Here is a 23,207-nt window from a genome sequence, read left to right on the forward strand (position 1 = left end):
CAGCCATCCCCAGAAGTCTCCCAGCCATCCCCAGAAGTCTCCCAGCCCAGGTGGACGTGCTACCTCTGAATACAGAGGAGGAGGTCGGAAACGGAATTCCTGGATGTAGGCGAAGAAGGGACCTTCGAGGATGTCGCCAAGCTCGCTGCGGCACGGTGGGGCCAGGCTCTGCTCGGCCTCAGGGCTGGACACGACTGCTGAGTACTCAGGGGGGGCTGAAGAGAAAGGAGAACCATCAGGGAATAGGAAACACTCTCCCATTAATATGGGAGACATACAGGTAAAAGAGCTCCAAAACTACTCTTACCCAAACCCTCCCAGTTCCCTGGCAAAGGAACCCAAGAGATTCAGCATAACAACAAAAAAATTAAGTTAAAAAGAAAAAGCAAATGCTGGACCAGTTGAAAACTTTGTCTGACCCTTGCTGTCCTGACAAGGGGGTTTATCCAGGGGAGAGGGAGATGCTCACCCTCCGGCTGCTCCGGGATGGTGTTCAGCCAGTCCAGGTTGACACTGTACTGGCTGCTGACACTGGATGTGCGGCTCCCGAATGGATGCAGCGGGATGGTCCCAATGACAAGCGGCAGTTCAAGGAGCAACTTGGACGTCCCAGGAATATCCACACAAACCTGCAGAGACAGGAAGCAGCAGGGAAGCTTAGCTGTGGTGTTTTCCCAGTCTGGAGGGGCAGGAGGGAATTCTTGCAGCCACCTGCAGAGCTCCTCATGAGGTCCCTCACCTTCAGGGAATATTCCACCTGGAGGATGCGGCACTGGAGGATGGAAGGCCCCACTGGCGGGATCTTGAGGGCCCGCCCGTGCCACACTTCCCGCTTCCCTGCTGGAATGGAATCCCCAGTGATGCTGGTCACCACTGACCTCTTCTGCTTCTTGGTGCCCCGAGCGATGAAGGTCTGGGTCTGGATTATGGCCGCCTTGGGCACCACGGCCCGGCTTGTGCAGTTGTCGATCTCAGCAAAGATAGGGATGACCTCACCTGCCAAAACAAACACACAACATGTTGGAGGAAGGGAGACAGAGCCCAGTTCTGCTTCAAGGAATTCCTGCACAGGATCATCAAGGGTTGGCCATGCTACCCAGCACTGCAGACACATGGATTAATCTGGGAGCATCCTGAGGAGGCTGCCCACATCAGGTCCACACACTCAAGCTCTGACTGATTTAGTGCCAGAAGAACCCAGGTCACAGTGATCCCAAATTCCCTCCCCTGGGGTCTATTCCAGGGCCCCTTGAGGTTCAAGGGCACCAGCCCCTCATCTCACCTGGGGTGTAGCCTTTTCGGTCAATCTTGGCAGTCACAGACACCTGGCCACGATTGCAGTACCAGGCACGAGCAAGTTTCTCCTTAGCACCTGCCTGGGGAGCCTGGAGAAGGGGAAATATTTAAGCAATTTAGTAAGTAAGGATGAAACTCAAAGCAATCACCTCGCTGGCACCAAGAACCTGCTGGGGAAGCATCAGCAACTTCTCAGGTATCTGATGCAAGATGCTGTCGCAACGCAACAAAAACAAAGAAGCACAGCTGACCTCTGCCCAGCCTAGGTAATGCTGGAGGGCGTAAGTTACAGGGGGGTAAATATTCCCTCTGGAAATCAGGCCTAGGCAGACATGGGCTTCCGAGGTAAGTTTTGGATGGCAGGGTGGAGCAGGGGGAACTCACCAGCAGCGCAGGTGTGTTGATGTCGATGGGTTCAATCACAGTAAACTCCCTCTTTGCTTTCTTCACTGTGGCCCAGGGTCTGTGCAGCTTGGCTTTCACCCAGTAGCGCACACTGCCGTGCTTCCCCTCGAAGGAGGTGACCAGGGTCCTGTGGGTGAGCAACCAGCAGTTTCCGAATGGTTCTGCTCAAAGAACCTCCTTTTCAAGATGCCCTGTCACCCAAAAGAAGCCAACTTACTCGGGGAGCTGGAAGGTGAAGGGGAACTCATGCCTTCCTGCCTGCAGGACAGTGGATTCACCATTGTCTGTGGGTAAAACAGATTTAAGAGAATTAAGCTCCCTCCTGCACAACTCCCTCCCTGAGTGAACTGACAGCACAGATGGGCAGCACCCAGCAAAGGAGCAGCACGAGGGCACAGCAGTATCTCTGCCAGGGTTAAACTGCAGCAGCTGTGACACAAGAGTTGGGCACTGTCTGCTTTCCACGTGTCTCCACACGCTCGACCCAGGGGCACCTCCCTGGAGGGCCGGGCAGCTTCTCCAGGTGGGCTCTACTCCAGAGATGCCCAGCCAAGACTCCAGGAGGGAGAGTCATTGGCCAATCCCCCACTGCCCCTCAAGGGTTTGCACCCCAGGGCTGGAGGGGACCTCTGGGGATTACCTAGTCCAACGCCCCACTTAAAACAAGCTCCTGAACCTTCATGAGAGTTTTCTAATGCTGCTTCCCTGCCAGGAAGAGCTCCCAGAAAAGGGGGAGTCTTGGGGGAGGGGGAGCAGTCCCTAATCGGGGTGTCCTGCACAACAGCAGGGTCCAGCTGTGCACCCCAGAACCCCGGGGTGCACTCTGAATTTGAGGTGTCTGCAGAGACCTACACACCCAGTTCCCAGAGTGCCCAGATCCTAAGGCACCCCGTGCACCCAGATTTTAGCCGTTTGGGGTTCCAGGCACCCAGATTTCAGCTGGTCGGGGTGCCAGGCACCCAGATTTCTGTAGTTTTGGGGTGTCAGGCACCCAGCAGCTGGGCCATCCCTGGCACCCAGGTCTCTGCAGTTTGGGGGTGTCAGGCACCCAGATTTCGGCCGGCTGGGGTGTCTGGAGCACCCAACACCAGAGGTGCCCCAGGCTGCCCCACGTCCCCATTGTTTCAGCCCCTGGGGTCTTCGGTGCCCCCACGCCCCCGCTCTGGCCGGCGACCGGGGGTTCCGGGTGCCGTCCCCGGGGGAAGGGGGTGCCGTACCTGGGGGTGCCAGCAGCGTGTCGCGGTGGCTCAGAAACTCCACCTGGTCGCTGTAGCTCTGCGTGTAGGCGGTGCTGGAGCCGGCGCTGCGGGACTCGGTCCAGTGGACTCGGGCAGCGCCCATCGCCCGCAGCCTCAGGGCGCCGAGCCGGGCGGCCGCCGCCAACTCCAGCACCACGCGGCCCGACACCGCCTGCCCGGGGCTGAAGGCGGCCGGGCCGTCCCGCTCCGCGCCCTCCAGCACGATGGAGAAGCGTTTGAGGCGATCGAAAATCATGGCGAAGCAAGCGCTGCTCAGCTCAGCCCAGAACCGGCGCGATGCGGCTCAACCCAGCGCGGCGCAGCTGAGCCCGGCTTTAAGCGCCCGGCGCGGCCGGGGGCGGCCCCGGCGGGGCGGGACGGAACGGGCCGGCCCCGCCGGGCCCTGCAAAACAAGGCAGGGAGCATGTGCGGACCGGCCTCCCCCCCCGAGCCGGGCGGGGCGGGGGCTCCGGGGTGGGGGTTCAGTTGTGGCGTCCGTGTTCAGTCCCAGCGGGGCTCCTCACGGCCCTCGCGGTACCGCACCGAGTCATTCCCACGGGGGGGCTGCTCCGCGGGAATGTGTCCGGGAGCAGAGACATAGTCACGGGGCTGAGCACTGCCAGTGGGTGACCCCTGGGTGCTGCCGTGTTGCTTAGTACCCCCTAAAAACTCCCTGCAGCTCTTAAACTTGACCCCCAGGCCCCTCTCTAGCTTCCATCTTTGCCCCTCAAACTCCAGCCTTGTGCCCCAAACTCCCCCTTCAACTCCATCCTTGCCCTCAAAAATCCCCTTCCATCTCCTATCCTTGACCCTCAAAATCCCAGTTCCCATCCTTGCCCCTCAAGCTCCCCCTCCAGCTCCTATCCTTGCCCCCCAAATTCTCCATCCTTACCCCCCAAACTCCCCATCCTTGCCCCTCAAACTACTCCTCCAGCTCCCATTCTGACATTCCATCCCATCTTCATCCAGAATCCCCATTCCTAGGGTCACAGCCAGGGGCTGTGCCGGGGGGATTCCTCACTCAAAGCAGCAGCCCCTCTCATTTCAGTGGCCACAGGCGAGAGCCGAGGGCTGCTCTGCACACCAACCCACATCCCTCCTTTCCCAAGAGCCATTCCCAGGGCTTGGAACAGGCTACAACTGGATCTGGGCTCCTTGCACAGCACGGCTGGGCCAGCTGGCGACGCAGTGATGTCTGGGACATCACTTCACTTAGTTCTAAGAAATCAAGAACTGGCCCGGGTTCAGCTTCTGCAATGACAGGGTGAGCAATCCACCTCCCTGCGCTCGTTAACCAGGCGAGTGCCGGTTTTCCACCAGCTCCTGCTGGGATTGGGGTGATGCTGCTCCAAAACCCAGTGACAAATCCCACCTACATGGGCAGGAACAGCACGGGGACTTGCTCTGTTGGCAGCATCTGCGGTTGCCAGTGCTCAGCTGGGGTGAAAGCTTGGAAACTGGGAACTGATGATTCTCAGGGTGCATATCAGCATTATCAGCGCCCTGAGATGTTGTAAAAGGAAGGAGAAAGGAGTCTGTGCCTCCCAAAAGGGTTAATGCAGCTATAGAGACTTCCACTTTAATGATGATTGTCGTGTTTGCAGAGCATCAGAGCTCTGCACCTCGGGCATGGGTGGGGGATAAGACAAAACAGGCCTTCAAAATGTTACTCAGCATTTGGCCGCTGAAGTTTTGGAGATTTTTGAGTTGCTCCCAGCGATGACGGGCTGGACCTGCTGTGCTCAACTGGGTTGCTCTCAGCCACTAAAACTGAGCTAGGCTGAAGCCTAGCACGGCTCTAGCTGCCTCCAAAGCCGAGCTGGAATTGTCTGTCTCCCTCCCCAGGGGAAGGGGACCATGGTTTGTTTTATGTGCACGACCATTTGCTGCCACAAACAAACATGAATCATAGCAAACTCCGTAAAGGGCGAGGGAAAGGAGGAAGGAAGGCACGTCACAACACAAGTTAACTGATGACACTTGGTGTCACTGGCTCTGGGAAGGAGCCTGGTGTCCCTGCGGTGCCATTAGAGGTGGGGGGGCTCTTGAGAGGGACTGGAGCCTTGGCCGGGCCCCTCTCCTTCCTTGGCATCCTCCTCCCCCTCCGGCCTGCTGGCACACACCCCTCGGCCCGTGACTCAGCCTCGCCCACGGGATGTGAATCCCTGCAAACCTCCCTCTCATGTCAGCCGCATGCGATGCCCAGGCTGCCCCTCGCTGTCTCCACGTGGGATGGGCGGCCCCTCTCTGACCTCTCTGGGACCCCCGCGCCAGGAGAGGGTCTCTCCTCTCTCCTGGCATGTCCAGGTGCAGGGGCTGTGGGACCGCGAAAGCTCCTGGCTGCCCAACCCAAGGAAAACCCAGGTCTGGCTGGGTACAGGGACGATCTCCAACTCTTCAGCCCCATCTAGAGTCTGGCCAAGCTGCAGCTGGTCCGAGCAGGAGCTGACACCCTGCCCGGCTCAGAGGGGGCTTCTCCTTCCCAGACCCACTGATGGGACCTGGTGGCTTTTCCCCACTGACACCAGAGCCACACGAGGGGCCCTGAAAACCCCAGAGAGAAGGGAATGCAGGAGGTAAACAGGCAGGTCAGCAGCTCTACTCTGACTCAATATGGGGATGAGATGGGACAACAGAGCCTTGCACAAGCTCACACTCCTAGCTTGAGGAATACACTGTCCCTGCCAGATATGGGAGTGTTGCATATGGATGAGGATTAAGGTGCTGATCGAGGGCTACCCCAAAGTGCAACAAGAGCCCTGATGCCATAACTCTTCTGGATGTCTCCATGAAAATAAAATGGCTTCTGGGTGTTTGCCCCTCTCCAGGGCAGGCACTATACCTTTGGGAAGTGCTGTGGGATCCTTGGACAGGAAAGATCACTGCACACCAACCATTTATGTTTCCTTCACATCACCTCATGCACGAGAGTCCAGGGCTTTCCTTGTGCTTCCTTCACCCATTAACCCCTGTGTTTTCCTCCCTTCCTGCTCCCTATCTCAGATGATTACACAATACACATTTAAAGGCCCTGTCTGCACATCCTCCTTGCTCCCTTTTTCTTGTCTCTCAGCACAGCACCCCGGTGCCAGTGCTCACCACCCTGCCAGGAAACTGCAGATAAACTCAGCTGAGGGGAGAGCAGGAGGGAGGGCTCTTATCTGTGCCTGGCTCCCCTCCTCTGCAGTGCCTTGTTACCATGACAAAACCTGCATTTTTTAACCACCACTCAGACACAGTTGATCTCATCTCATCGAGAAGCACCAAGAAGGGAGCAGTCACAGGGACTCTCGGATGATGGGATGATGGCATGTTTCTCACCAGCTGACACCAGGAAGGCCCTCACATTGCTGTTGGGGCCAGAGCAGGACCCAGCAGAATCTGAAGGAAGCAGTTTTGGCCGCAGGACAGCCCTTCTCTGCAGCCCATAGCCTTTGCTCCCTTAAAATTGCTCCAGTGATCACATGCCCTTGTCCCTCTCACAAAGCACAAAAGGAATCTGTGTATGGACAGAGACAAAAAAATCCCATCCCCCAAGTCCTGGTGGGGCTCTTTGCCCCCAGGTAGCCCAGCTCAACACTCCCTGGGCAGTAGGTGAAGGCCAGGAACCATCAGCTCTGAGCTACAGGCGTTCAGGGTGCTGGCAAGGTGGAGCAACTCCAGCAATTCCTGCAGCCCTTGGCCAATGCCCTTCTCCAGAGGGCTCCAGAGGCTCCTATCATACACAATCCCAGCAGCAGAGTTCAAACATGCTCACAGCAGCTTGTGACTTCCCTACAGGCATTCACTGATAATGGGAAATAAAACTCACTCTGCCACCTCACAGCTAAGGGGACACTGACCAAGCACTGCACGGCCGTGTGCTCAGGGCCTTCACTGGTGGAGCCCAGGGCAAGGGCTTCTCCACGGCCTTAACTGTAATCAGGATCCTTTGCAGAGTTGCAGCTGCCAAGGGCCATCCTTAGTCAGAGCACAGAAAAGCTGCTGCCAAAAGACACAAACTCCAGAGTAATGCAGGTGTTTGGAGAAGATGGCAGGGCACAATCACCCAGACATAAAGAATATGACCCCCCAGTGCAGTCCAGAGACAAGATCATCTCCAGGAAGGCAGCTCACATCCTCTTTCCATCCCTCCAGTTTATTTCTGCAACTTCTGTATTTGCCAGATTGGGCCTGGCACCACTCTCTGGGTTGCATTTGACCACTGACACAATTAAATGCCCTCAGCATAAGTCCTACAGCCAGGGCCAGGCAACTGGGTCACAGGCAACAACAAGGCCATCAGAAGGGGGAGGAAAAGTTGCAAAGCCATGGCTGTGACACTGTCATTGGAGGGAAGGATAAAACACACGCATGTTCCTAAGAAAAGCCAGAGTTAATGAGCAGATAGACAGCTGAGATGTCCCATATCCCTTGGCTCTGGATCATTTCATCCTGACCACACAAAGAATTCAAGTGGCTTGTCCTCCTGCAGTTGATCCAAGCAATGTGCCATCTGGGCACCCAGTCCCAGCACAGGGGAAGCAAAAACAAACACCAACTGAGCTACTTAGTGCTCTTTCCACACTTGTGAACAGAGCCTTGTGTTTGCACTTCCCTGTGCAAACAGAGCAAAAGCCACAAATCCTTTAGCTGAGTTTACACCAGTAGCCTCCCAAAAACTAGCAGCAGGGAAACCCTGGGCCGAGGTGCAAAGAGGGGTGTCCAAGAGGCACAAACAACCCTGCGTGGGCTGGCAACACCCATCGGGCAAGCGGCTCACCCAGAGTGGCTCACCGCAGCCCAAGGGGGTCCCAACATGCTCTCCCTGGTGCAGAGCCCCACCCCGTGCCCCAACCTTACCAGGGATGAGCTGGCAATGGCGGCTCAGGAAGGTCTGGTAGGCTGAGTAGTCCCTGTAGACGACGTTGAGCCCGATGCTGCGGCTCTCGAGCCAGTGCACGGCGGCACCGCCGTGGGCGCTCACCTCCAGCGCCTGCACCCGCAGCGCTCCCCGCAGCTCCAGCTGCACCCGCCCGTGCAGCAGCTCCCCACTCCCGTGGGCTGGGCCGTCCTCCAGCTTCACCACCAAGCTCTGCACGCGCCCTGGGAGCTGCATCGCTGCGGGACCCGCTCTCCTGGCAGCTCCGGGAGGCTGGAGCCTTCCAGGGAAAGGAGGATAAGCAAAGGGCTACACTAAAATCCCCTGATTTATCCTAAGTGGCCCCACCCTGCAGGCCTTCCTGAGGGGTTCGGCTGAGCCCCTGTTTTGCAACGATGCTTTAGGGTTGACCTCATGCGCGTGGGGCTGGTGCCGGGGCCGCGGGGCCGAGGGACGTGTTTTTAAAGGGATCGAGTAATAACGTGACTTCAGCCTTATCTCTGAGTCACAGGCGCAGCCGACGTGACACCGGGACGTGCCAGTGGCTCCGTCGGCAGCAGGGAGGGGTGTCACACACCACCAGCCCTCCTGGGAGATTTCATATGGGTGGGCAATCAGAGAAAGCCTGTTTGGCCTTCCCAAGGCACAGCTGGAAATGGTGGGAGAAGAGTTTAGAAAGCAAAGACCCTCACTCCAAAAAGCCAGTTTTACTTTCCATGTCTGAAGTTGGATCAAAATCCACATGAAAAAGTGAATAACCACAGTTAGTTCCAGCAACAGCTCTCCCAGCTGGTGCCACCAAGGGCTGATTCCAGCATTTATCCCCAGGGAATCCTGGCTGTTCCTGCAGCAGCACAGGTGGCAATGGCACCTCAGAGTCACATCAAAGTAATGGGGCAGAGCTGTAGCAGATGCAAGTCCCTGTTACTCCACCAAATGGTGCACCTGAGGTGTTTGAATCCAGGTGTTTACAGGGACTGAGGAGAGGTGCCTGTATGCATTTGCAAGGCATGAGTGCGTGGCTTCTTTGAAGTACATGTGGAGCAAAGATTCCACTCCCCCATTCCCGAGGAGTCAGATCCCCAGAGGACAGCACAGTGGAGCAAAGACTGTCCCATTCCTGAGAGACAAAGAGTCAAATGCCCAGAGGAAAGCACGAGGGCACTGCTCACACACAGACTGCAGCAGTTGGGAATGAAGCCCAAAGGCTTCAGGGCTGGCTCACGGGGCATCAAACCCATCTGGGAAGACCTTGTGAAGTGCCAAGGCAGCAGCTGGCCCTGCTCACTCAGCCCCCCCAAGGGCTGACCAGCCCCCACTGACCCCTCTGGAACACACCTAGACCCCAAGCAGAGTTAGTGCAAGCTCAGCAGTTGGGAAACCCACGTGAGTGACCAACTCAACAAAAACACCCCGCTCACCTCTAGGAAAACAGCCCACACTCATCGCAAGCCGGGCAGAGTTGCCCAGCTGCCCTACTGTCCACTGACCTTTGGTTCCAGGCCTTGACACCAAAATCCAAACAGATTCCAGCCCCCACACAGCCCTGACAGTGCTTCTCACTCTGTTTCTGGTCTCTTGCCCTTCCTCTGTGCTTCCCCCAGCCCACCTGCTTCCTCCTGCCCCTGTGCCTGCCCAGAGGTCTCAGTGGGTCCTGCAATCCAGAGGGATGTGTCACCCACTGGGTCCTGCAATCCAGAGGGATGTGTCACCCATGGCTTTGGGCTAATCTCCCGGTGTTTATTCTTGCTGTCACAACACCTCCTTGTGTCCTCATTCAATCTGAGAAATAGATGTTCCCTGTGACAACACATAGAGGGGGCCAAGAGCAGAGCACAAGGAAGGCTTGGAGATCCCACACCGTGTGGGCAGCTCACAGGGCCTGGTTGATGGAGAAGGGAGAATGTCACCTTCCTCTGGGGACAGGGCCTTTCCAGGGTCACCATGGGGACACACAGCTCACTTGGGAGTCTGCCTTTTTGATTTCAACTGGGCCTCTCGACTTGGGTGTGAAGTCACCCCTCTGCTCAGTCTTGCAGAGGCCCTGTGCCGTCCTGGGCAGACCCACATGGGAGCTTTTCATCTGAGGAGAGAAAACATCTCTCAGCACTTTGGGATGGGGCTGAGAAAGGTGCAGTTGGCCCCACGGAACCTGGCAGCCCCAATATCTGAGCCCCATGGTGCTACATGAAGGGTCACCTCACCTGGGCAGCTGCAACACCCTCTGTCTCTGGCAGATGCTCAGTGGTGCAGAGATGTTTGCCATGGGTGGACACCTCCAGGCAGGCCAGTTTTCCTCCTCTGACCCTCTGTGGGAGACCAGAATCACCTACTTCCCTCCAACATTCCTTGGCTTAAGGATTTGGTTGCCTGTCCTTCCTCTTCCTTCAAGATATTCCTTATCTATGACTCTGCTCCCACAGAACATTCACCCGAGGCTGGAGCAGACAGGATTTGCTGCACACTGTCCCATCCCCAAACTGATGATGTCAAGGGGAGGCTGCAGCTTTGCTGGGTATAAACCCACTTCTCCAAGCCACCCCGTGGGTAATCCAAGCCTATTAAGGCTGGACCTGCTGGGGAGTCGCTGTTTCTGCTGTCTGTGTGGGACCAGCATGGCTTGCGTGGTTGTGACAGAACTTTCATCTGCTGACAGATGGAATTGAAATAAAAATTAAATTCAAGGCGGTAAAAAAGGGAGGCAGTACCAGAGAAGCTTTGCAGGCACAGATCCATGTGTGAGGAGAGGAAAAGGCCGGCTCTGCCGTCAGCAGTTTGCTCAAAACCTTCGCCCAGACAGAAAACAACTCACAGGGTGAGGAGGCAAATGAAGAAACTCACATGGCAGTTACGGGAATATCACTCCATATGGCAGTTATGGAGCTGCTCCAGAAGTCTGGGGCCAAGGAAAAGATCAATTCAACTGTGATCTGTTCCACATTTTGTAAATCAAATGGCTTAAAAGATCCATGGCATGAAGGGACCTCTCTCTTAGAGAATGAGAAATAGGAGGCAAGGTCAGAGGAGGATTTTCTTAATGCCTTCCATGGCCAGCTCTAACCACATCCCTTCCTGAGGTTGCATAAGTGCAGCTTTTGATCAAAATCCTCTCCTTCCTCCCAAAAATAAACACAAAACAACTTCTAAAAACAAACGTAGCAAGGCAGAAAGATCAAGCCACTGGTTCATGTCCCAGAAATCACTCACATCCCCTGAACATGCCAAGTGTTGTTGCAAAGAAGTGGCTGTTGAGATGTCATTTGTGGGGGTGGAAGTGCCAGACTGTACCTGTGGCCTCTGTGCCACAGCCTTACTCTTCCTAACTGTGCAGTGGGAAGAACTCTCGATTTTGAGGTGGATAATCTGGTGCAGCCATTCCCTGCCTAAAGCTGTTCATGTGGTGGATCTGGGAGGCAGCACATTCCTTGTCATAAACTCTCCAAGATATCAAATATGAGCTTTGTTTGATAAATCACATGGCTCATCAGAAAGGGCAGTTCCTGGGATCAGGTTCTCCTGCTGATTCCAGTGTGTCCTCTCATCCAGGGCACTGTTTCTGCTTCTGGTCTCCCTAAATCTAACACAGGACACGCTGGAGGGAAGCCAACAAAGCTACGGAACAGCCACTTAAAGCATGATCACTTTATTTCCCCTCTGTTTTTCCACCCTCTTAGTTTTCACTTGCACAGATCCCACCCCTTTCAGGACAGAATTCCACACGGGAACACGCTGCCCTTTAACTGTGTCCTGGTCCTCCCTAAAATCATGTTACCTGTTCTCTTGGCTTTGCAGGTGGAGTCCATCCACCCTCAGCCTGTGCTCGGCGAGGAGTGTGGGAACAAGACTGTCCATTCCTTTAACAGTGAGAACGTACCCTGCCAAAGAGCCAGGCGGGGGGAGGAAAGGGGTTATTCCTAAAAATGCTCTATGTAATTCTTAGATCCAGACACACAGAGGCAGCGAGTGCTGTGAGTCTGCGGAGAAGTGTATGGGTACCACTGATGTTCTCTTTGGTGTGTCTTGTGAGTTACTGAAATACCTAAATACTGCTCTAAGGAAACGACAGAATCACAGAATGGAAGGGACCACAGTGCTTTACCTAGTCCCACCTCCCTGCTCAGGCAGGGCCATTCCAGAGCACCGGATGTGTCCAGAGGGTCCTGGAACATCTCAAGTAAGGGAGACTCCACACACTACTTGGGTAACCTGGAACACCACAGAACAGGGGAACTGGGGGTCAGCAAAGGGCTGACGGGGGGTTCGCGGATCAGACTGGGAAAGGAGACTCCGTGAAAGGGGGGAGGCCCTGAGGGGAGAGGCCCTGGGAGGCAGGGGGACACGGGCAGGGCAGGCCGGGACGCGTTGCCATGGCGACGGCTGCACCGCCTCCTTCCCGATGTGCCCGGGCGCGCCCGTGACGTCTGACCCGGAAGCGTTGCCATGGCGGCGGCTGCGCTCCGCGGCCTGGGGGCCGCACTGGAAACGCACCGGGGACGGGACCGGGCCGTGAGTGAGGGATGGGGGGTCTGACCCACCGGGACCGGGCCGAGACTGAGGGATGGGGGATCTGACCCACCGGGACCGGGCTGGGACTGAGGGATGGGGGGTCTGACCCGCCGGGACCGGGCCGGGAGTGACGGGCCCGAGCCTGCTGTGACCCACCCTTTAGGGAAAGAGAAGCACTTAAAGTGCGTTTAAAGGCTCGATGGTGGAAAGGAATGATAAAAATCCGGAGGGTCCGCAAACAGTCAGAGAGGTTACTTGGCGTGGGAATTGGTGTATTGGTACCTGAGCCCAGGGGGAGGGGGTTTGGGGAAAGGGGTGGAGGGAAAGGGACGGGAGGAATTCAGGAGGGAGAGGGGAATTAAGGAAAGAAAGGGAGAAAGGAAGAGAAAGAGGAAAAGAGAGAGAAATTTAAAAAGGAGAGAATTAAAGAAAGGAGAAAAGAGAGAATTTAAAAAAAAAAGAGAAAAAGAATTAAAGAGAAAAGAGAGAGAGAATTAAAGAGGAGAAAAGAGAGAAAAAGAATTAAAGAGAGGAGAAAAGAGAAACAGAATTAAAGAAAGAGAGAGGAAAAGAGAATTAAAGGAAGAAAGAGAGAGAGAAAGAAAGAAAAATAGAGAAAATGAGAGACTTGGAGGAGAAAAGAGAGAAAAGGAGAGAATTAAAGAAAGGAGAGGAAAAGGTAGAATTAAAGACAGAAAACAGAAGTCCTAGTTCCAGCATCAGCTTCTCTGGACCCCACACCCACCGGTCCCGCCGCTGACCGGGCCGTGCCCCGCAGGTCCGTGCCCTGTCCTACGGCCTCCAGCTGGCGGGGGGAGCCCTGCCCGGGCCCGGGGAGCTGCCGAGGGGACTCCTGGCCGCCTCTGCCCAGCTCAGCTCCTGCCGCACCGTCCTGCGCCTCTTCGACGACCTGGCCATGCTCCGGCACAGCTGCGGCTACGGGCTGGGCCCCGAGGTGAGAGCGGGGAGAGGGGTCTCCCACAGCCCCCCTGGCCACCCCGCGTGTGTTCTGGCCTGTCCCCTTTCCCCCCCTCCCGCAGGACGAGGATGTGCTGGTGCGGGGGCTCAGTGTGCTCTGCAACGTGGCCAACCAGCTCTACTACCCCTGCGAGCACCTGGCCTGGGCGGCTGATGTCGGAATCGTCCGCGCCGCTTCCCAGAGGTGGTGGACCCTGAGCACGGCGCTGTGGGGCTCTGCCCTGCTCCTGGGAATCCTGCGGTACGGCCCGGTGGGGAGGGGAGGAGCGGGGAATGATCCATCGGGATAAAACAAAGGGCCCTCTGGCTGCTGGAGGTGCTCTTGCTCGTGGAAGAGAAAAAACCCCTCCTGTTTGGTGCTATAGGAGAAATAACTCTGCTGTTTTCAGGTCCCTGAAGGTCTTGTGCCAGTTGAGAAGAAAACTGAGGCAGCACAAGTGGTATGATTTCCTTCCTTGGCTGTACAGCTGATCATGGAATCTCAGAATGGGATTGGGAGGTTGGGAGGGAGCTTAAAGCCCATCCAGAGCCACCCCCTGCCATGGGCAGGGACACCTTCCACTAGCCCAGGTGGCTCCAAGCCCCGTCCAACCTGGCCTTGGACACTCCCAGGGATGGGGCAGCCACAGCTGCTCTGGGCAACCTGTGCCAGGGCCTCCCCACCCTCACAGAGAACAATTTCTTCCCGATATCCCATCTAACTCTGCCCTCTGGAAGTGGGAAGCCATTCCCCCTTGTCCTGTCCCTCCAGGCCCTTGTCCAAAGTCTCTCTCCAGGTCTCTTTAGCACTATTTAAACCAGTTTTCATTATACTTTAACCCCATACACCAGTTCTCATTTGTATCCATCACAGTTATTAGGATATTCTGGACTATCACTGATATTCCCTTTGCTTCCAGCAGCACATCCTCACCTCAGAGCCAGAAGTTGAGAGCCCAGGTGAAGGCAGAGGTTCTGAGCATCCTCATGGACACAGCAGATCTTTCCAATGCCATCCATTGGCTGCCTCCAGGATTCCTCTGGGCTGGAAGGTTCCCCCCATGGTTAGTAGGGCTCCTGGGGACCATCTCCTCCCTGATTGGAATCTACCAGGCATCCAGAGGAGGAAATTCTGAAACTGTTTAAGTAACTGAGCTTCAGGAGCCAAATTCCCACATGGTAAAAGTGCCTTTAGTGGGACAGGGTGTATTTTAACTTTCCTATGTGTTGCTGATTGTAATCCCATACATCCTTTGTGTGGATTGTAATTGGGACTCAAATCAAGGTGTCTGTTGCAGAGAGGATTGTTTGCAGTTGATAATTTTTGTCTCTCTCTATCAGAGAAATCTTTCAGGTGAATCCTCTGAAAATCAATCTACGGTTGGTAAAATTGAGGGGGGGGAAAGTGCCTTCCATCCTTCCTTCCTCTGTCCCAAAAGATAAATGCAACCTTCCAGTGTTTTCTGGAAGAAAAGAGCACAAAGTCAGCGTTAGGTGGAAAAACTGTCGTGGTTCTGTCACACAAAACTCCTAAGGGACAAATTCTGCAAGTTCATCCTCCAGGACAGGGGCACAATCCATATCCTGGGAGTTTCTCTGTCAGATATTTTGGGGTTTGAGCCCAGAGCAAAAAGAGGAGTGAAAAGTTTTGTTTGTGACAGAGGCAAGAGGGGAAGGAAATAGCAACTGGAAGCAGAGTGAAGCTTCCTTCTCGTCTGCCTTGCTCATTCAAGGAAAAATTGAGGAAGTTGAGACTTCCAGGAGCTCTGAGGCTCTAGCTGTGCCTTCGTGGAATGCCACCGGGTGGAGCTCTTCCACCAGGCTCCGGCAGCTGCTAACGGTCGTTTTGTTTTCTTAAAAAAAAAAAAAAGGCAGGAAATTTGCGAATCACCTTTCAAAGGAGCAATCAAACGGATGCCGAGATGGGCTTTGCAGTTACAGTTCTGGGCGTTGCCGATAATAAACGACACGAATCAAAGGTGGCCTTGAGTGATCGTTCCCTCTCAGAGCAGGGAAAAGTTCTTTAACTGGTTCTGGAAAGCTCCAGGCAGTTCCCAGGGGTCAGAAAACATGAGTGCTCTGTGACCTGCAGCTCCCCATGTGTTAACAGCCTTCCTCCCACCGAAATAAATCCGAGCCCCTGACTGGCTGCCGTGGAAATGCACCCTTTGAAAACAGTTCTGTGGTGTCCCTGCACCATTCCAGGTGCTTCGACCTTGTTTTTGTTGTTGCTTTTGGCATGGACAGGGGGAGCTGTGTCCTGCCTGTGTTCAAAGAGCAGAGCGAGGTCTGGATGCTCTTTGTCCTCTGCCCTGTCCTTGCTGTTTACCTGGACCTTCACCCTGCAGAGTGTCCCTGGGGATGCCTTTCCTGGCTGTGCTGGGAATTTGGTGCCAGATTTACAGGTTTTGGTACAATTCTGAGTGTAGGCAGAGCTTACCTGGAGGAGACTCTTGGGGTTTTTCTCTACTTTTCTGAGTCCTGTGCCTGAACAGGGGGAGGAAGCAGATCCTTCAGCTTGGGGACAGCTGTGGCTCTTGCCTGGTCCTCTCACCCACCGTGGTGACTCCTGTTGCAGTTTAGTTTTAATAATAAATCAGATTATTTTTGTATTCTTAACCCTGTTAAATCATTCCTTCAGGACTTGCTCTCCTGCTCAGCACAGGACGAGGTGTAGCTCTAACTCTTCAATAAAAAGACCCCAAAACCCCCACCTAACCTCTGATGCCAAATTTGTAAAGCTCTAAACCTTGCTTTAATTTTAACATATAGAAAAGGCACTGTAAACTGCTCTAAGTGCATTGCTTCATCCAGTTCCTCATGAAATGATTTTAAGTTACAGCTGGTGCAGCTGAAACGTGCAGAGATAAAGCAATATTGGGTGATTCAGAATTTCTGGAATTTGTATTTTTTCCTTGGGCTGGCTTTGATCCCTAATTAAGCACCTGTGGTAGCTGCTGCTACCTGTCCAGAGCAGCACTTGCTTGGTTTTAGCACAAGACCTTGTGTGGGCAGACTTGATCTTCCCAGAACTTGCTTTTTTGTTGTTTTTTTTTCTCTTTTCTGCTGCGGCCATCAGCCCACCTCGGCTCCTGCTGCTGAGAGAGGGTGACAGTACCCTTCCTTGGCAAGGAAAGGTGATGGTGGTGCAGGTGATGGGCTGCCCCGGGAGAGGTAAAGATGAGCAGCACCTTCTGTGCGGGAGCAACCGCTGGATGTTTTCGAGCTCCAAATTTCAGAGGTGGGCTCCGTGCAGGAAAACTTGCTGAGCAGGGCTAGTTTGTCTGGCCGCGACCTGCCTTTGTCAGCAGGGCGGGATCCAAAGGCCGCGGGCGCGCGCTGCTGATCCCAGCCCGGCTGCCCCGTTTATGGCCCTTTATGGTGGGGTGGCTCCGTCCGCACGGCTCCGCCGGGTTCAGGAGCCTCAGATCCGGCGGCCCGACCCCTGGGCCGCTGCCTCAGCCGCGCTGCGGTGCTGGGGCGCGGGGGGCGGTGCTCGGAGCGGGGGGACACGGACATGTGCGAGGGGTGAATGGGAGTGGTCAACGGGGGACATGGACAAGTGCGGGGGATGAATGGGGAGTGATCAATGGGGGGAATCAATGGGGGACACGGACAAGTGCGGGGGATGAATGGGGAGTGATCAATGGGGGGACCAATGAACGGGGATCAATGGGCGGGGGTTAACGGGCTGCGCATGCGCGCGCCCGGCCCCGCCTTCCATTCACGAGGAACGAGCGCAGGGCACCGCGGACGCTGATTGGCTGCTGCGCGGGCGGGGGCGGGGCCGGCACGGGGCGGCCACGCGGCGGCGGCAGAACGGGCGGGGAGAGGGGCCGGGACCGGGACCTCTGAGCAGAGCGAGGGACCCCTGAGCCAGGCGCGGGACCTCAGAGCCAGGTGCGGGACCTCTGAACCAGGTGCGGGACCGCGGACGCGGGACCACGGGGCCTGGTGCGGGACCTCTGAGCCAGGTGCGGAGCCGGGGCGGGCCCGCGGGGCGGGCTGGGCGCGGCAGCCCCGGGAGCGCACATCGCCCTCTCTCCCCGTACTACGCGGGGCCCGGCGGAGCCCTGAGCTGCCTCGGCGTTTGGTCCGGGAGCGTCCGGTGCCCCGTTTCGGTTAGCGCTGGGCGAGACTCGCAGCTGCGGGACAGTCCTTCCGAGCTCCTCGTTCCGGGCGGTACCGCACTCCCGCCGCCGGCTCCTCTCGGGCGCTGCTCCCCCGCCAGTGCCGGGCGCCCCGTGCTGACTCGCCGCTTTTCCCTTTGCAGAGCGGTCTCAGCACTATGTCCGTTAGCAGCCACGAGAACCGGAAATCCCGCTCGAGCTCCGGCTCCATGAACATCCACCTCTTCCACAAACCGGGCCACGCCGACAGCCTCCTCACCCAGCTCAACCTGCTCCGCCAGCAGAACCTCTTCACCGACGTGGTGCTGCGGGCGGGGAACCGCAGCTTTCCCTGCCACCGCGCCGTCCTGGCTGCCTGCAGCCGCTACTTCAACGCCATGTTCAGCGGGGGCCTCAAGGAGAGCAGAGATGCCGAGGTGAACTTCCACGACTCCCTGCACCCTGAGGTGCTGGAGCTGCTGCTGGACTATGCCTACTCAGCCCGGGTACTGATCAACGAGGAGAACGCCGAGTCTCTGCTGGAGGCCGGGGACATGCTGCAGTTCCAGGATATTCGGGATGCCTCGGCCGACTTCCTGGAGAAGAACCTCTACCCTGGGAACTGCCTGAACATGCTGCTGCTGTCTGACGCCCACTGCTGCGAGCGGCTGCTGGAGCTGTCCTGGAGGATGGCGCTGGCCAACTTCACCTCACTCTGCAAGACTGAGGATTTCCTGAGGCTGCCCAAGGACAAGCTGCTGGAGCTGGTGGAGAGCGAGGAGCTGGAGGTGGAGGACGAGACGCTGGTCTACGAGGCTGTCATGGGCTGGATCCGGTACGATCTGCCCCGGCGCCACGAGGTTCTGCCGGAACTGCTGCGCTCTGTCCGCCTGGCCCTGCTCCCCGAGTCCTACCTGCGCAAACAGGTGGCCTGTGAGAAGCTGGTGACCAGCCACAAGCTGGGGGAGGAGATCGTGGCTGACGCCGTGCGATGCAAGATGAAGATCCTGCAGAACGATGGGCTGGTGACGGGGTGCTGTGCCCGGCCTCGCAAGGTCAGCCAGGCCCTGCTGCTGCTCGGGGGCCAGACCTTCATGTGCGACAAGATTTACATGCTGGACCATAAAACGAGCGAGATCATCCCCCGTGCCGACATCCCCAGCCCCCGTAAGGAGTGCAGTGCCTGTGCCATCGGCTGCAAGGTTTACATCACTGGGGGCAAAGGCTCCGAGAACGGCGCTTCCAGGGACGTCTGGGTCTACGACACTCTTCATGATGAGTGGGCAAAAGCTGCTCCCATGCTGGTGGCACGGTTTGGCCACGGTTCCGCCGAGCTGGACCACTGCCTGTACGTGGTGGGGGGTCACACAGCCATGAGCGGGGCCTTCCCGGCCTCTCCCTCCGTCTCCCTCAAGCAGGTGGAGCACTATGACCCTCAGCTGGACAAGTGGTCCCTGGTGGCCCCTCTCCGGGAAGGCGTCAGCAACGCCGCTGTGGTGGGGGCCAAGATGAAGCTGTTTGTTTTTGGGGGCACCAGCGCCAACCAGAACAAGCTGCCCAAGGTGCAGTGCTTCGACCCCTGCCAGAACCGCTGGACGGTGCCCACCAGCTGCCCCCAGCCCTGGCGCTACACGGCGGCCGCCGTGGTGGGCAGCCACATCATGGTCATCGGCGGGGACACAGAATTCTCGGCCAGCTCCGCCTACCGCTTCCACAGTGACACCTACCAGTGGTCCAAGTTCGGGGATGTCACCGCCAAGCGCATCAGCTGCCGCGCTGTCACCTCGGGGAACAGGCTGTATGTGGTGGGGGGCTACTGCGGGGCCCAGCGCTGCAAGACCCTGGACTGCTACGACCCCTCATCCGACACCTGGAGCAGCGTCACCACGGTGCCTTATTCCCTCATCCCCACCGCCTTCGTCAGCACCTGGAAGTACCTGTCTGCCTGAGAGTGGCAAAGACTGGGAGGTAAATAGTTGTGGATCAACCCAGAGCTCCTCTGTATAACTTTATGCTGCACAAAGGTTAAACCTTGAGGGGCAGATGCACGTGGATCTGGACTGCAGTTGTCCTCGTGCGAGCATCAGCTCCAGAAAACATGTTTTCAGGCTGGCAGTTTAGGATCTAAAACCCTGCAGGAGAGAGGAAGTCTCTTTAAGGTGCCAAAATGCTGAGGGGAGAAGATTGGTATAAATAACAGGACTCTTAACCTGGCATCTTAGCCCTGCCACCGAGTCTTGGCCTATGCAAAGATTTTGGGGAATGCTCTGTGTGAGGATTGGGTGTCATCCCTGGGTCAGAAGGCTGCTGGAGTGGATGTTTTCCCAGGCTGGGCGTCTGCAGGAGCTGGGACAGACCGTGCGGTGCCACAGGGCTGCTTTTAGCACAGCCTCCTCCTCCTGGTGCCACAGTTAATCTGCCAGTGGCACCCAAATGTCTTGTGGGACGCCAGGGCTGGGAGCTGGTGCCAGAACAAGATTATAGCTGGGATTTAGTCCCAGAGTGGTGGGTAATTGCGTTTATAAGACAAACTCTGTCTATGTATAAACACAGGGTTTCTCTGCTTCTAATTATTCCCTGGTGTCCCTTTCATGCCATTGCTTCCCTGCTACATAGAGATTGACTTTCAACATTTGCAACTGGAATTAAACTTTTCTAAAGGCTCTTTGGGAGGAAAGAAGCCAATGAATCACAGATCCTGTACAGTTTTTATTTTCTCCTTGCAAGAGTTGTACTACTCAAATGAACTTATTAATGCAATAAAATATCCTGTGATACCTGTAGAAGATTCCTGGACCTTGAGGGAAATCAGCAGCCATTGCTGAGCTCTCTGTGGGATCCAAGGCCTGAGGGACGTTGGGTTTGCTGTGCACTGGTATCACAACACTCTGCTTCAGGCTTCACACCTTATTATGCCAGTGTCTCACTTGACTGAGGATCCAGACGGAAAACACCTCCTCCTATCCAGCAAGTCCATGAGCTGGGTGCCAGCGTGGGTCCCACCAGCACCTGCAGGGCTCAAGGCAATACAGCTCTGGCTTTGAAGTGCTCCTGCAAATCCATCTCCTTGGTCAGCCCAGGGAGGGGACAAGCATAGAGGGACCTCCTTGGACTGGAAGCTTGTGCTGTCCCTGGAGACAGCAAAAGGTGTCCAGGTTTTCCACTAACTTGTGTGATCTCAGAGCAGGAACCAGAGGGATATTTTGGGTTTTTAGTGATATTTACTAGAAAGGACAAAGGACGCTCCTGACTGGCCACAAGCTCTGGACTGTGCTGCTGGGACTCTCAGCACAGGTAGCACCAGAGGCTGGAATGTCTGAACATGTGACAGTACTTTGCCCACGGGCTGGTTCTTTACATTTATTTTTTTTTTATACAGCAGTTGTGTGTTTATTACTCAGCCTGGAGCTGCTTAAATAAATTTGAATAAAATCTATTGTGTTGCTCTGTATGATTAAGCTGCAGGTTTTCCCAGCCCTTGCTATATAGTAAGGAGTATTCCCTGCTTGAGTCCAAATCGAGGGCTCAGATCTTCCTGTATCTTTGTAACATGGGACTGAAGGAAGCCCAGCTCTCACACTGCCTTCAAGCTTTGAGGAACACACAAATCTGTTTTAAAACTCCAAAGGTTAAGCTATTCTCTGCCCTTACCTGGTCATCCTCCATGGAGCTGGGTTTCCTCACTGTCCAAAGGAATGGGGGAAAGTGTTGCCCTTTCTGTCCCCAAGGGCTGTGCACTCCAGGCCCTGCTCCAGGGGAGGGGGGACAGTGGCTGGGAAGGAAAAGCTCTGTTAGAGGGGTAGGAGATGGGAATCAGCACAGTCAGAGGAAACAGGACCAAAGGTACAACTGTCTCACCACGGAAGCAGGGTCTGGGTGTGATCCATTATTACAGAGTTAAATAAATCAATGTCACAGCCCTTCCGAGCTGCTCCTACAGGCAGCTGGCATGACTGGAAATGAGCTGCCCTGCTGGGGACTGGAGCAGATACACAGACTTCATTTCCACCCTGGTTTCTGGTGCCTTTACCATTTTCAGCTCCCAGGCTAGGCCTTTTTTCATGTACCCTTGCGTGCCACCTCTCCATCACTGGCTGCAGCGAGAGGAGCCCACAGCCTGGAGCACACAGGAAGCTGCAGGGAAAAAAGACCCATTTCAGTGGGAAAAGGCTGTTAAGATTATGGAGTCCAACCACCTAGCAGCTCCCAGCTTGGCTGTGCCTCACACACACACATGCAGGCAAGGGAAAGTCACGGCACAGGACACGGATGGGATGGGCAGCCATCAGGAAGCGTCTCCAACCCTGTTCCCAACCAGGAGCACTTTCACCTTTGTTCCATCCACAGTTCCTCCTGAGGGTTGGACAGAGTGTGAGTTTGCTCAGCAAATTGGAGGAGCAGAGCTTTCATTCACGGCTGTTTGAGCAGCAGCTGTTTTATTTATGCTGCCAAGCAATAAGTGTTGGCTCCCAGCCACATCCTGCTCTGGGGCCGGAGCAGCTCCAGCAGCTCAGGTCCATCTGCCTCCCGCGCCTGGCGCTGGGCATCATCTGAGCCGGGTTTGGGTAGTCTCAGCTGGCAGAACCAGCAGCCCCCACTGCTGCTGAAGGCTTTACAAGGGCTGGGCATTGTTTCCTTGTTTAATCCAACTGCCTCTCAGAGAAAACTAGCACTACAAGCACACCGGGGCTCAGCTGCACTGGTGGCTCCCTGCTGCTGGCAACAAAACCTCATCCTCCTTCACCTGGCAGACAGCCCTGTACCGTCCCTCCAGCTCCACCTCCCGCTGGCAGGAACCAGCTCCCAGCCCAGCAGGGAACACCCTGGGGAAAACCAGACAGCTTTACTCGTGCTTGGGTCTGCTGGAGTCAAGTCATCCCAACAGACCTGTTTTCCCAGTTTGACATTTCCATGCATTGATCCACTTGCTGCTTCAGTGCCGGGGCCAGAGGATTCAGGCCAACTGAGCTGGAGGTGAATTTGGTTGCTGGGGCAGAAATCCTCCTGAATGAATCTCAACATAGCTCAGACTTGGGCATCTCCTCCTAGCCCAGTTCCCCCATTTGTAGCTGCACCCCTCCAGCTGCAAGAGCTAAACCCCAGCCCACAGTCACATCTGGAAGAGGCAACACACATGGGCTTCACTGGGCTCAAAGCCAAAACAATCCAAGTGTGACATTGCTGTCTCAAGGGATGGTCCTGTTCTCACACAAAGCCTACAAGCCACCACAGCCAGAGAAATAGGAGATCAGACTGATCCACCTCCCTCCTGGCCACAAGGCAAGACAGTTAGGGTTGATTTTAAGGGAATTCTACTGCTGCTTAGGGGCGTTCTGCTCAGCAGCTCCTGCTGCCAGAGCACTGAGGCAACACACGGCTTTTCTCCCTTCCCAGCTCAGCAGTAACTTAAAAATTCCACTTTTCTGGCTAAGATGGAACCTGGATCTTTCCAATGTTCTGCAGCAGACCCACCACACATCTAGCAAGGAACTGTTACAATGACAATTCATGGTAGCCCAGCAAAACAAAGCTCTAACTACACACAGTGTGTTTTTTGTCCAACGTTCTAGGAGGGAAAACAGACACTGCACACCTAACTGTCTGAAATTCCCTGGCAAATCTGCTTATCACATGCAGTGATCTGGGATGGCTTCAGGTCTAGCAACACACTGTGCCCCTCACAGTGAAATGACATCAACTGCTGCTCTGACGTGGGAGAGGCACATTTGCTCCTGTACACATGGAATCATGGAATGGTTCGGGAAGGGCCATAAAGCCCATTCAGTCTCACTCCCTGCTGTGGGCAGGGACACCTTCCACCAGCCCAGGTTGCTC

General features: G+C 55.7%; 3 protein-coding genes and 1 long non-coding RNA gene across 11 annotated transcripts in view; 2 read left to right on the forward strand and 2 right to left on the reverse strand.

Moving 5' to 3' along the window:
- The window catches only part of ARRDC2 (arrestin domain containing 2), a 9,749-nt gene extending 1,503 nt beyond the window's left edge, over positions 1-8,246 (reverse strand). Inside the window, exons 1-7 of one of the 3 annotated variants that reach the window (XM_027701643.1) lie at positions 7,782-8,246; positions 1,919-1,985; positions 1,681-1,828; positions 1,283-1,385; positions 740-996; positions 470-629; positions 64-215 (exon numbers count right to left, since the gene is read on the reverse strand). In XM_027701643.1, coding sequence (XP_027557444.1) covers positions 64-215; positions 470-629; positions 740-996; positions 1,283-1,385; positions 1,681-1,828; positions 1,919-1,985; positions 7,782-8,037 — 1,143 coding nt within the window. In that variant the 5' untranslated portion in view covers positions 8,038-8,246. Of the gene's footprint in view, positions 1-25; positions 216-469; positions 630-739; positions 997-1,282; positions 1,386-1,680; positions 1,829-1,918; positions 1,986-2,918; positions 3,260-7,781 lie in introns of those variants that run through there. The other 2 variants (XM_027701642.1, XM_027701641.1) reach the window with 2 other exon arrangements.
- A 1,273-nt stretch (positions 8,247-9,519) lies between these two features.
- On the reverse strand, positions 9,520-12,137 carry LOC113976455. Its single transcript, XR_003537099.1, has 2 exons — positions 11,573-12,137; positions 9,520-9,883 (listed from the first exon to the last, which is right to left on the reverse strand). It is a non-coding gene; the product is annotated as an uncharacterized LOC113976455 (long non-coding RNA).
- An 88-nt stretch (positions 12,138-12,225) lies between these two features.
- On the forward strand, positions 12,226-16,155 carry PEX11G (peroxisomal biogenesis factor 11 gamma). Of its 2 annotated transcripts, XM_027701637.1 has the most exons (6): positions 12,226-12,306; positions 13,085-13,261; positions 13,347-13,525; positions 13,674-13,724; positions 14,184-14,327; positions 15,135-16,155. In XM_027701637.1, exons 1-6 carry the CDS (start codon positions 12,241-12,243, stop codon positions 15,250-15,252), a joined length of 735 nt encoding a protein of 244 aa, XP_027557438.1. In that variant the 5' UTR covers positions 12,226-12,240; the 3' UTR covers positions 15,253-16,155. The 2 variants fall into 2 exon arrangements, with proteins under 2 accessions (XP_027557438.1, XP_027557440.1); XM_027701639.1 differs by having other exon boundaries at positions 14,184-15,241.
- Positions 16,156-16,392: 237 nt separating this feature from the next.
- On the forward strand, positions 16,393-20,806 carry LOC113976451 (ectoderm-neural cortex protein 1-like). Of its 5 annotated transcripts, none has more exons than XM_027701632.1 (2): positions 16,393-16,504; positions 17,537-20,806. In XM_027701632.1, exon 2 carries the CDS (start codon positions 17,552-17,554, stop codon positions 19,319-19,321), a length of 1,770 nt encoding a protein of 589 aa, XP_027557433.1. In that variant the 5' UTR covers positions 16,393-16,504; positions 17,537-17,551; the 3' UTR covers positions 19,322-20,806. The 5 variants fall into 5 exon arrangements, with proteins under 5 accessions (XP_027557433.1, XP_027557437.1, XP_027557434.1 ...); XM_027701636.1 differs by lacking the exon at positions 16,393-16,504 and adding an exon at positions 17,063-17,143; XM_027701633.1 differs by lacking the exon at positions 16,393-16,504 and adding an exon at positions 17,068-17,183.
- The last annotated feature ends 2,401 nt before the right edge of the window (positions 20,807-23,207 follow it).

The sequence above is a fragment of the Neopelma chrysocephalum genome, unplaced genomic scaffold, assembly GCF_003984885.1.
Source record: "Neopelma chrysocephalum unplaced genomic scaffold, ASM398488v2 Primary Assembly neopelma1_164, whole genome shotgun sequence".
Taxonomy (NCBI): Eukaryota; Metazoa; Chordata; class Aves; order Passeriformes; family Pipridae; genus Neopelma; species Neopelma chrysocephalum.